The sequence below is a fragment of the Diceros bicornis genome, chromosome 10, assembly GCF_020826845.1.
Source record: "Diceros bicornis minor isolate mBicDic1 chromosome 10, mDicBic1.mat.cur, whole genome shotgun sequence".
Lineage (NCBI taxonomy): Eukaryota > Metazoa > Chordata > Mammalia > Perissodactyla > Rhinocerotidae > Diceros > Diceros bicornis.
In genome coordinates this window covers 18,036,980-18,050,184 of record NC_080749.1, presented here as the reverse complement: position 1 = coordinate 18,050,184, position 13,205 = coordinate 18,036,980, and the positions used below count along the sequence as shown (strand labels likewise).

Below are 13,205 nucleotides of genomic sequence, written 5' to 3'. Positions count from 1 at the left end.
ACTGAAGTAGGCCTTTAAGGATGGGTAAAGTACTGATAGGCAGAAATAAGACTAGTGTATAAGCTGAGATAACTGGAAGGAAACAAAGTGAGGTAAGAAAAGTAAAGGTTGAATTTGGATTTGTTAGGTGTGATATGTTACAAGGAAGTAGTGATGTTTAATATGGTAGAAAGAAGTAGTGAAATGTTTGATATGGTACAGGAAAGTAGTGAAAGAGTCTGATATATGGTAGGTGCTCAGTAAGTGCTTTTTGAGTCGAAGTAAATTAAAAAAGATATGTTGGAGCTGGATTATGGAGGTTTGGAAGTCCTTGAATTCTACACTAACTTTGGTATTTATGTTGTAGATAGTATGAAACCATAATCTAACATAAACCAGGCTTATGAGAGTAGGAAGTATATTTGAGGACTTGATTATGGTGATTTATGATGATAAAAATAATAGCCAGCAGTTATAGTACGTACTGTGTGCCAAGCACTGTTCTAATTGCTTTACATATAGTAATTCCTTTGATACCTAACCTTATGAGGTAGGTACTGTTACTCTCTCTTACAGATGAAACTGTGATACAGAAAGTGTAAATTATATGCCAAAGATCACATAGCTAGCATGATAAACTATACTGTTAGTTCATTCTCTGGTTTTATTTTGGATATAACCACTCATGCTTAAGGGATACGGTACAGCAGAGCATTGACTTTGGAGACTGATAGATAGGGGAGTTCAAATCTAGATTTACTGTTTCTTTGAAGTGGTTTCTTCTCTGAGCTGCAGTTTCTCGAATGTAAACAAAGATAGAACATCCATTTTGCAGGGTTGTGATAAAGATTAGAGATAATAAAGTGCATAGCAAAATAGTTGACTATAATAAACAATTAGCCAGCCCTGATGGTCTAGTGGTTAAGATTGTGTGCTCTCACCACCACGGGCCAGGTTCATTTCTGATCGGGGAACCACACTACCCATCTGTCTGTTGTCATATTGTGGTGACTGCATGTTGCTGTGATGCTGAAAGCTACGCCACTGGTATTTCAGATACTAGCAGAGTCATCTATGGTGGACAAGTTTCAGAGGAACTTCCAGACTAAGACGGATTAGGAAGAAGGACCTGGCCACCTACTCCCTGAAAACATTGGCCGTGAAAACCCAGTGAATAGCAGTGGAGCATTGTCTGATACAGCACTGGGAGGTGAGAGGATGGCACAAAAAGACCAGGCAGGGTTCTGCTCTGCTGTACACAGGGTCGCTGGGAGTTGGAATCGACAGTACTAACAACAACAAAATAAACAATTAATGGCAGCTATCATTATAATTATTATATAAGAGTATTGAAAGTTATCAATTACTTATTTTACTGTTACAGTGTTTTCAGTTCTATGCTGAACACTATAGTATATACAGAAAGCTATGGCATGATTTTATATCTGAGGCTTAAAGTTTAGTTCTAGAGGTGAAACTAATGTATGTGAAATAATTAAGGATGGCACATGAGTGTTTGTTTCGAGAGATTAATTAAGGCTGTAGTATATGGAGGATGGTTTATGAAGAAGCTGAACTTGATTAAATCCTTGGAAAAGCATAAATAGGATAATAGATGGAAGGGAAGGAAGACTTGGTCAATGTAAGATAGGTAAGCTAAACTGAAAGCTCTTTGATGGCAGGATGTCTTTTTTGTTCACTCTCTCTCCAAGTTATGGCCTCATGCATAGTATTTAATAATCCCTAGTAAATATTTTATTGATGAAGAGAAGTTAGGAAGGAGTTTGGAAATATTTGAGGGAGGGATCGGTTAGGAGATTGCCCTACCTGGAATTGAGGTATTCTGTTGGGAGCTGTGGGACAGCAAGTAGTTTATTTGTTTGTTTATATCCTGCCTTACTTCAGAAGGGTTTTAAATGGGGCACAATGGTTTGGAATTGATTTGATGGGCAGTAGATTGTGTAAATCATTAAGCAGAAGATTGATAAAAGTTAAATTTATGCATTATTTGTCTAGTATTTTATTTTATTCTATTTTAAACAGCCCTTAGATATAATTCACATACTGTAAAATTTACCCTTTTAAAGTATATAATTGTGATTTTTAGTATTTTCTCAAGGTTGTGCAACCATATCCATAATCAATTTTAGAACATTTTCATCAGCCCAAGAAGAAATAACTAGTAATGAGTTCCTTATATTGGCTATTTCTGTACTATTTCCTTTGATCAGCCTAGCTGATCTTTTCAAAGAACCAGCTAAAATGTTAGCTTGTTAATTTTCTCTGTTTGTTTTCTTTTAACTTTATTTCTGCTCTTGTACTTAGTATTTACTTCTTGTATTTATTTTGGGTTTGCTTTGCTTTCCTTTTTCTAGCTTCTTAAGTGCAATATTAGGTCATTTGTTTTAGACCTTTCTATTTTTCCTGACATAAGCACTTAAAGTTGTAAATTTCTCTCTAAGCGCTGCTTTAGCTGCATCCTGCATTTATTTTCATTGTTAATCAACTTGAAATATTTTCTAATTTCCCATGTGATTTCTTCTTTGATTCATCAATTATGGTTAGTGTTTTTTATTTATTTTTAAAAATTTGTTCTCTCTGTTCTTTTCTTTCTTCTTTCCTGCTTTTTGAATTATTTGAATATTTTTTAGAATTCCATTTTAATTTACCTTTTGACTTTTTTTTTTTTTTTTGAGGAAGATTCGCCCCCAGCTAACACCTATGCCAATCCTCCTCTACTTTTATGTGGGATGCCCCCACAGCGTGGCTGACAAGTGGAGTAGGTCCACACCTAGGATCCGAACTTGAGAACCTGTGCTGCCGAAGTGGAGGGTGTGGAACCCTAACCCCTTGGCAACGGGGCCAGCCTCACTTAGCCCTCCTTTTGGCTTTTTAACTATACCTCTTTGCATTCTTTTAGTGATTGCTTTAGGGATTACAGTATATATCTTTAAGAAAAGTTACTCCTCATTGTTTACTTAGAGTTAATAATTTAAAACTTTGTGCAAGGAGTAGAAACTCTGCATCTGTGTAGGTCTATTAACTCTTTCTGGCTTCCCTATTTGGCTGTCCTTTTATGCTATAGTTGTCATAGGTATTACATCTACATACATTATAACCCCACAAGATAATGGGATTTTTGCTTTAGATAGTCATAAGTAGGTTAAAAAATTAGGCGGAAAAAATAGTCTTTTACATTTACCTAGCTGTTTACCATTTCTGATGTTCTTCTTTAATACCTCACTTTCCCTCTGGTATCATTTCCTCTCAGCCTGAAGAACTTTTTTTAGGCTTGATGGCAATAAGTTTTCTTTTATCTGAAAAATGTCTTTATTTCACTTTCATAGTTAAAGGATATTTTTGCTCCTGCAGACTTTAAAAATGTTGTTACACTGTCTTCTGGCCTCTGTAGTTTCTCATAAGAAGGTGGTAGTAATTTGAATTTTTGTTTCCTGTTAATTTTCAGAGCCATTTTTCTCTGGTTCTTTTCAAGATTTTTTCTTTATCTTTGATTTTCAGTAGTTTCGTTGTGATGTGCCTAGGTATGGTTTTCTTTGTATTTATTCTCATTGGGTTTTCTTGAGCCTCTTAAATCCATAAACTTCTGTCTTTCACTAAATTGGGAAAGTTTTCAGTCATTATTCCTTCAGAAAAGATTTTTACTACTCTCTCTCTCTTCTTCTGGGACTTCAATATGTCACCTTTTTCATATTGTCCTCCAAGTCTCTGAAGCTCTATTCTTTTCTCTTTGTGTCTCTTTTTAAAGTTTTTTTCCCTCTCTCTTCACAGATTGGATAATTTCTAGTGATCTGCCTTCAAGTTCACTGATTATTTCCTCTGTCACCTCTATTCTGCTGTTTAGCTCATCCAGTGAATTTTTTATATCTGATATTGTATTTTTCACTTTTAGAATTTCTATTTGTTCGTTTTAGAGTTTCTGGTGATATTTACTATATTATTAGTCGTCACAAGTGTGTTTTTCTTCACTTCATTGTGTTAGTCACAGCTGCTTTCAAGTCTTTATCTGATAATTCCAACATTTGGGTCATTTTGTCTTCTGTTGAATGTCTTTTCCTTGGAGAATGGGTTACATTTTCCTGATTTTTCATATGTAGAGTAATTTTGGTTTGTATGAATATACCACTCTTGTTTATTCATTCTCTTGTTGATGAATATTTGTTTTGCATCCAGTTTTGGGCCATTGTAAATAATGCTGTTGTGAATAAATGTGTACACATCTTTGTGTGGACATGTTTTTATTTTTCTTGGGTGTATACCTAGAAGTATCATATGGTAAGTGAATGTTTAAATGTTTTCCAAACTGGCTGTATCATTTTACATTCCAACTAGGAATGTGTGAAAGTTACGTCAGTGTACTTTTTTTTTTTTTTTTTTTGGTGAGGAAGATTAGCCCTGAGCTAACATCTGTTGCCAATCCTCCTCTTTTTGCTGAGGAAGATTGGCTCTGGGCTAATGTCCATGCCCATCTTCCTCTACTCTATATGTGGACCGCTGCCACAGCATGGGTTGATAAGCGGTGTGTAGGCCTGTGGCCAGGATCCGAACCCGCGAACCCTGGGCCGTGGAAGTGGAGTGCGTGAACTTAACCACTATGCCACCCGGCTGGCCCTCAGTGTACTTTTATTTTGTGAGGAAGATCAGCCCTGAGCTAACATCCATGCCAATCCTCCTCTTTTTGCTGAGGAAGACTGGCCCTGAGCTAACATCCATGCTGATCTTCCTCCATTTTATGTGGGATGCCGCCACAGCATGGGCTGACAAGCAGTGCATTGGTGTGCACCCGAGATCCAAACCCAGGCTGCCAGCAGTGGAACGCGTGCACTTAACCACTATGCAACCAGGCTGCCCCCCCTCAGTGTACTTTTAATTTGCTTTTTTTTTAATCCCATGGAGTAGAGCTTTTTTTTTTTTTTTTTTTTGCTGAGGAAGATTTACCCCCAGCTAACATCCAATGCCAATCTTCCCCTTTTTTTCTGAGGAAGATTCACCCTGAGCTAACATCTGTAGCCAGTCTTCCTCTATTTTGTACATGAGCCACCACAGCATGGCCACTGACAGATAAGTGGTATAGGTTTGCGCCTGGGAACCAAACCCAGGCTGCTGAAGCGGAGCGCGCTGAACTTAACCACTAGGCTACAGGGCGAGCCCCCTAGAGCATCATTTTATTTATAGCCATTTCTGTTTGTTTTTCTTTGAACGGTTAATGTCTTTTGCCTTTCCTTCTTCCTTTCTTCCCTCCTTTCATCTTTATTTCCTTCCCTTGTTGTCATCACCTTCTAGGTATCCTTTATGTTTTAAGGCGATTAACTCTGTCTCTGAGTGTAGATCATTTTTCTGTATTGGTCATTTTTCTTTTGGCTACCAAGTTTGAATAGCTTTTTTTTATTGTGCTAAAATACATGCAACATAAAATTGACTATTTTAAGCTTTTTTATTTATTTATTTTATGTGTGTGAGGAAGATTAGCCCCGAGCTAACATCTGTTGCCAGTCTTCCTCTTTTTGCTGAGGGAGATTGGCACTGGGCTAACATCTGTGCCCATCTTTCTCTATTTTGTATGTGGGACGCCTGCCACAGTGTGGCCTGACGAGCGGTACGCAGGTCCGCGCCCAGGATCTGAACCTTTGAACCCCGGGCCGCCAAGGTGGAGCACGCCAACCTAACCACTATGCCACCAGGCTGGCCCCCTATTTTAACCTTTTTTAAGTGTACAGTTTAGTGACATTAGTTACATTCGTATTCTTATGAAACTATCATCACCATCCATCTTCAGAACTTTTTCGTCTTCCCAAACTGAAACTCTGTACTCACAAAACAGTAACAACCTCCGCCCCACCCCCATCCCTGGCAACCACCATCCTACTTTCTGTCTCTAGATTTGATTATTCTATGTACCTCTTATAAGTGGAATCATATAATATTTGACTTTTTGTAGTTAGCTTATTTTACTTAGCATGATGTCTTCAAGATTCATCCATGTTGTAGCATGTATTAGAATTTCCTTCCTTTTTAAGGCTAATATTCTATTGTATGTATATACCACATTTGTTTATCCATTGATCTGTCGGTGGACTCTTGAGTTTCTTCCACCTTTTGGCTATTATGCATAATGTTGCTGTGAACATTGGTGTACAAATATCTGTTCAAGTCCCTGCTTTCAATTCTTTTGGGTATATACCCAAAATAGCTTTGCTGCTGGATCATGTGGTAATTCTGTGTTTAATTTTTTGAGGAATTGCCATATTGTTTTCCACAGCAGCTGCACTATTTTACATTCCCACCAGTAATGTGCACGGGTTCCAATTTCTGCACATCCTCACCAACATTTGTTATTTTCTGAGTTTTTTTGGTAATGGCCATCTTAATGGGTGTGAAGTGGTATTTCATTTTGGTTTTGATTTGCATTTCCTTAATTATTGATGATGCTGGGCACCTTTCCATGTGCTTATTAGCCTTTTGTATATCTTCTTTGGAGAAATGTCTGCTCAAGTGCTTTGCCTGTTTTTTAATTGGGTTGTTTGTTTATTTTGTTGTTGAGTTGCAGGAGTTCTTTATATGCATATTAACCCCTTCTGATTTGCAAGTATTTCCTCCAATTCCATTGCCTTTACACTCTATTGATAGTGTCTTTTGTGCAAAAGACACTGTTAGTGTCTGTAATAATTAGTGTCATTATTAATTATTAATTACTAATTATTAATTTTGATGATGTCAAATTTATCTACTTTTTTGTTGTTGCCTGTGCTTTTAGTGTTATATCCAGGAAATCATTGCCAAATCCAATGTCATAAAGCTTTTCTCCTATGTTTTCCTCTGAGTTTTATAGTTTTAGCTCTTAATGTAGGTCTTTGATCCATTTTGAGTTAAATTTTGTATGTTGTATAAGGTAAAGTTCCAACTTAATTCATTTGCATGTGGCTGTCCAGTTTTCCCAGCACCATTTGCTGAAAAGCCTATCCTTTCCCCATTTTGAATGGTTATGGCACCCTTGTCAAAAAATCATTTTTTGGTTTTATGTATATGGGAGAGTTTATTTCTGGGCTCTCTTCTATTTCATTAGTCTGTATGTCTGTCTGAATGTCAATGCCACACTGTTTCAGTTACTGCAGCTTTTTAGTCAGTTTTGAAATCAGGAAGTGTGAGACTTCCAACTTTGTTCTTTTTCAAGATTGTTTTGGCTATCGATGGTCCCTTGAGATTCCATATGAATGTTAGGATAGATGTTTCTATTTCTGCAAAACACATTTGTTGGAATTTTTCTAGGAATTAAATGAATCTGTACATTGATTTGGGTAAATAGCTTGCAAATGTGAAAGTTTATTCTAATGCTGAATCCTACACTAAATGATGGTATCCAAATGGCAAATATAGGAAAGATCTAAGCCATTTAATCTCATGTTTAAAAGCTTAATGGGAGGAAATGTTATCAAAGTGTCTACTAACTGTCTAAAGGAAGAGTTTTTGCTGAAGGCAACTTAGAAAGATTTTTGGGTGTGTGAATGCTTCTTGGCAGATTTGTTATATAATCTGATTAAGTATTGTCTTCTGAAATTGCTTAATTATATAAATGACTCTTTTGAACACCCAAAAGAACTTAATAGAAATTGCAAGGGTTGTGGAAAAATAAATTAAAATGCACTGACAGAATTTATGAATTCAAAACGAAAACTCACTTTGGAAAAGTAAAATTAAAAATGGTTCGCTGTGATCTTTAGTCAGTATTAGTTTTAATTCTAAAGAACATTATTAAAACTAGGAGAGGAACATGTATGTATGCTTAGAGAAATTCTTAATATGAAAAAGTTTGATTGATTTGAAATCTATTTGCATTATCACAAAAAATTTGAACTTTGCATGTGTCAGTGAAAACCAAGACCTTTTAGATTAAATAAAGTGATCATATCCTTAAAAATTATAATTTAAATGGTTCAAGTTATCAAATGCCAATTAACTGTGAGAAAGGAGTTTCTTTTAGAGAAAAAGTGAGAGAAATTCCTCTGCCATCTACTTATACAGTTTCTTCTCTATGGCGACTATCAGGAATTTGGGAAGTTCATTGTAAAAATGTCTTAATCAAATTAGCCATTTCATCTGTAAAACCTGATAGAATTAAGTGAGATTAGTGGAAGCTAGTTTACATTTGAAAAGCTTTTATTTGGAAGTTTTAAACAAATTTAGTATTTAATATCTTTCCTAATAATTTATATTTTCTTTTTCTTATATGAAGAAAATTTAAATGAAGTGTTCCAGCAAACCTCTTATAGCTATACCCAAATCCTCTCCAGTTTATTTGAATATGCTCTTCGAATAGTACCATATTTTGTGTGCATTGATATGTAAAGGATTGAAAACATACTTACTATTCCAGCTCATCCTTTTAGACTCAGCGCTACAGTTCCTTCAGATCTCCTTCCTAGACTCGTTTCCTCTCATCTCTCCTTCTCTTTCTACTTAGGTGCTTTCCTTCTCTGCTCATATATGAGCATTAAAATGTGTTTTTTAAGTTTGAGAGTTCTGTAGTCCTATTCTCATTTTTTTTATTCTTGAGACATTTTTTATATACTTTCTGAACTTTGACTCTTGTGAATTTTTTTGGAGTATTTTAAAAAACAATTTAAGTTTGCTAATGGTATAAGAGAGTGATTTTAAAGAGTCAAATTCTTGTTTTGTCATCTAGCACTTTGTTGTCTCTCCACGAGAGAAAATGTGACTTTCTGAGGGTTCAATCTAACTCAGCAAGTCTTTTCCAGATTTTAGGATATGACTTTCTGTATTTTTTAGATTGTATTCTATACCACAAACGTTTTTCTTTGACCCAGGAACCAAATTAATTTTTAGAGGCTAAGCAACTTTTAAAGTTAAGTAAACTAGGACATTTCTCTTCATATTTCTTGAAAATTGGTGAAAATATTGTCCTCTGTGATAATCATCAAATACTATGATTTAGTGGTCTGTATCCGGTGTGTCCAGACTTTACATGGTTTGGTTCTTTTGGGATATTATTTAAATTTTAAATCCAAGGTGGTAGAATATAGAAAATATGTTTGGCTGTTGACCCCCCAAATTTAGAAAATTATTTTGCTATGGTGTTTTAAATATAGTAGAAATGATTAAATGTTATGATTTATTCATACAGTTGATATGTTATATGTAGTTAGTTTTGTGTTTGGGAGAGGAGCATACTTGTTTTGATTATGTATTGACTTTTGTATTAAGTTCATTAGATCCTCCTTTTGGTGTTTGTTTTGAAAGTAATTTATTGCTGAATATGCTCAAACTAGGGAATTTGGTTTTGACCAGGAATGCAGTATTGATTAATCTGGTGAACTTGTTAAATGAAGGTTTCTTAAGAGAGTTTCTACTGTAATATAGTTTCTACTTCAAATATCTTACTATCATATTTCAGAGATGGTATTTACACAGATGAGAATAACAGTGTAGGCTTGTATATATGTTCAGGAGTGGTTGAGGTAAAGAGTTTATTGAAAGAAAGAATGACTAATAGTTAAAATTTCAGGAAAGACTTCATGGAGAAGTCCTAAGTTGTGGTGAGAGCTTTTTGAGAGGGTGTGGTATAAGCACAGATAATATGTGAAGGGGAAGTGTGCAAGTCATGTAGGGGAAAATGAGTAGCAAGCCTAGTGTGCTTTGAGCTGGGTTCATGGAAGCAAACGATGGGAGACACTTATAAAGTTAAATTGGGGCTTATTATGGAGAACTTTAATATTCAGCTGAAGGAATCAGAATCATAATTTTTTTTATCTGAAAGGAACTTTAGGAGCTATTTACAACGAATCATTTTACAGAAATGGAAACAAATTTGTACTCAATCTTTTTTTTTTTTTTTTTCCCTGAGGAAGATTTGACCTGAGCTAACATCCGTTGCCAATCTTCCTCTTTTTTTTTTGCTTGAGGATGATTAGCCCTGAGCTAACATCTGTGCCAATCTTCCTCTATTTTGTATGTGGCTCGCTGCCACAGCATGGCTGACAAGTGGTATAAGTCTGCTCCTGGGATCCGAATCTGCGAACCTGAGCTGCTGAAGCAGAGCACTTGGAACTTTAACTACTCGGCCACAGGGACAACCCCTGTACTTAATTTTGTAGGCAAGAGAGAGCCTCACTTGAAGGCTCATTTTTGAATTAGGCAGTAATTTTTAGGGAGATTATTCTCTTCTCCTTTGTAGGAGTCATAGAATTGGAAGCCAGGCGTTTTGTTAGGATATTGTTATGTATGATGACTTGAGCTGCTATGGTGACAAATGGAAATAAAAGTGGAGGGATTAGAGAAGGAATAATTAAGTATTAATCCTTTCACTAAGTGTTGGTCAGACAGAAGACTTTTAGGGTGTTGTGACTCAAAGAGTTTTGTAGACTGTCCTGTTTTAAACAAGTCTTTGTTTTGATAAGGCATAGTCCCATTTGTCCACTTGGGGGCGAAGTATACTGGGCTCCCTTCTTCTCAGTGCCACTGTAGCCTCTACTTTTTCACTGTTTTAACTGATTCTACACTCTTGTTTCAAAGAGGTTACAGTTAGTTTCAATGAATTCAGTGGGAACAGGTTATTTGTATCAGTTGATGGTGGTTTTTGTGCATTTTTTTCATCTATTTTGCTCTTTATTGCTATTTCTCCATTGATTTTTTTTTAAATTTTTTGTTTATTGCAGTAACATTGGTTTATAACATTGTATAAATTTCAGGTGTACATCATTATACTTCTATTTCTGCATAGATTACATCATGTTCACCACCCAAATACTTAACAACCCATCACCACACACATGTGCCGAATTATCCCTTTCTCGTCCTCCCTCCCCCCTTCCCCTCTGGTAACCACCAATCCAATCTCTGTCTCTATGTGTTTGTTTATTGTTGTTGTTATTTACTACTTAATGAAGGAAATCATACGGTTGTGCATTTGAGTAGTAAGTTCTTTTTCTGTCTCCAGGGGAGTGGGACTGTGAGCTGTTCAATCATGCTGACCTCCATCTATCACAGGAGTTCTGTTATACCACATATGAAGGTTTTACATTAATAAGAGACTTTGATTCGGAAGAATAAAAAAAATTGGCAGTGGAAGGGTGATAAAAATATCTCAGATATAAGCTATAATCTGAAAATCTTCTGCAGACTGACTTTGGTTTATGGGTAAAGGGATAATCTGTATTATAACTATAAGCATTTTAAAGTTCGGGTATCTGTATGGCCATTATCTGATTATTGGAGGAATGGAACATTTGGAGAGAACAGATGAATAATTAGAGTTAACATGTATTGAGTGTGTACTCTGTGCCAGGTGCTGTGCTTAATGCTTTATCTTGTTCTCTTTTTTAATACTCTGAACAATCTTGAGTTACTTCTTATTATACAGATGAGGGAATTAAGACTTAGGAATTATTATTAAATAATACTTGTACTCACAAGGGCAGAGGTAATCAACTATCTGGGAGGTTATGAAAGTTTTCATGTAGAGACAGTGATACTTAACCTGAATTTTGCAGGATGAGTAAGAGTTTAGCAGTTGCATTCTGCATTGAAAAGTGAGCATCTCCTGTAATTGGAACAGTGTTAATAGTGGCTCCGTGGCATGAAATGAGTTGGTCTGTTCAGAAACTGTCAGCAGTTTTTATGGCTAGGGAGTCTGGTGTGGTATCCAGGCCACTGGGAGAGGTTGTGAGCAGCCAGATACTAAAGGGGCTCTTTTGTATGCTTTGCAAAGAAGTTTTGTTTATTTATTTTTTAAACATGGACGTTGGGGAATCTTTGAAGGGATTTATTCGGGAGAGTGTTTTGAACAGTTTATGTTTTCCCCTTATTTTTAATGATTTAGTCTATTTGGCAGTTTCAGTTCTTGAACTTAGTTTTGGGGCTAAAATATCCCTCAAAGAGAGATTTTTTACCCCACTTTTATATTAGAAAAAAATTTCTGCAGATATTATTAGAATCCAAGAACATCACAGCAGTTTACCTGCCTACTGTTTAGTGGGTTTGAATATGGAATAATGTAAAATATTTCTCTTTAAAGCCTGCTCAGGTTAACAGGTTTTCCCACATAGCCAAAAAGTGTCTGGGTCTCTCTTAAGTAACCCTCAACATGCTGCTTGTCAAAGCTCAGCTTTTATAGTTTCTAATCAACATTGTTGATATTTTGTTATTGTAAGAGTGTAGGCTGAATTCACTGTGGCAAAACATTTTAAAAATTATAGTTATTTTTGAATAGTAATACATTCAAATGGTATGAAATGATATGCAATAAAAAAACTCCTTCTTACCCCTGCCCATCACCTACCCAATTCCCTTCCCCGGAGACAACCATAATTACTGATTTCTTTATATTCTTCTGGAGATATAGGTATTCCAGAGATTGTGTAGGTAACTCTGCTGTTACCTATACAATCAAATATATTTTATATGTTCTCACCCCTTCGCTTTACTTTTGTACAAATATAGCATACTTGAAACATTGTGCTATACCTTGCTTTGTTCAATTAACAATACATTTTGGAGATTGTCTCATATCAGTACATAAAGAGCTTCTTCAATCTGTTTTTAATAGCTGCATAATATTCCATAGTATAAATTTACATATTTGACTAGTTTCTCATTTGGTGGTTATTTAGATTATTTCCAGCCTTTTGCTGTTATAAGCAAGATTGTAGCAAATGACCTTATTATATGTTATTTTATACATGTGTGGATATCCTTGTAGGATCAATTTCTAGAGGTGGAATTTCTAGTCAAAAGCTGTGGGTATTTATAATTTTGAAAGTAGAGATGTTTAAATAAATTGAAGGTATGGAATTTTGTATATTATTTACCCACAATGGACTCTCACTTCAAAACAAATGGAAAGCTAAGAATTAGACTTATAATTGCTAAGATATTAGTGAAATCCTTATATAATTCTCTTTATATTGCAGGTATACAAAACTAGGATATGCTGGAAATACAGAACCACAGTTTATCATCCCTTCCTGTAAGTATTTCTTATAAGCCACAAATAAGCTGATTTAAAGATCTTTTGCTTAATAATTAAAGTAAAAGAGAGAGTCATTTCTGACACTCTGTAAGATTTAGTCCTTGAAAAACGTAGTTTGCCTAGTTCTAAGCGTGGCCTCATTTTTGCACCTCTGAATGTTCATTCCAGCTTTCTCTTTAGCTCTTCATTTACCAAATCTACCAGGTATCTCTTTTTAAAGACAAAA

The 13,205-nt window shown here is 35.5% G+C and overlaps 1 protein-coding gene across 1 annotated transcript in view; it reads left to right on the top strand.

Annotated features, from left to right (window-relative positions):
• The window catches only part of ACTR3 (actin related protein 3), a 61,356-nt gene that overhangs the window by 10,852 nt on the left and 37,299 nt on the right, over nt 1-13,205 (top strand). Inside the window, exon 2 of the mRNA XM_058548844.1 lies at nt 12,921-12,976. Within this exon, the coding sequence (XP_058404827.1) occupies nt 12,921-12,976 (56 nt within the window). The remainder of the gene's footprint in view (nt 1-12,920; nt 12,977-13,205) is intronic.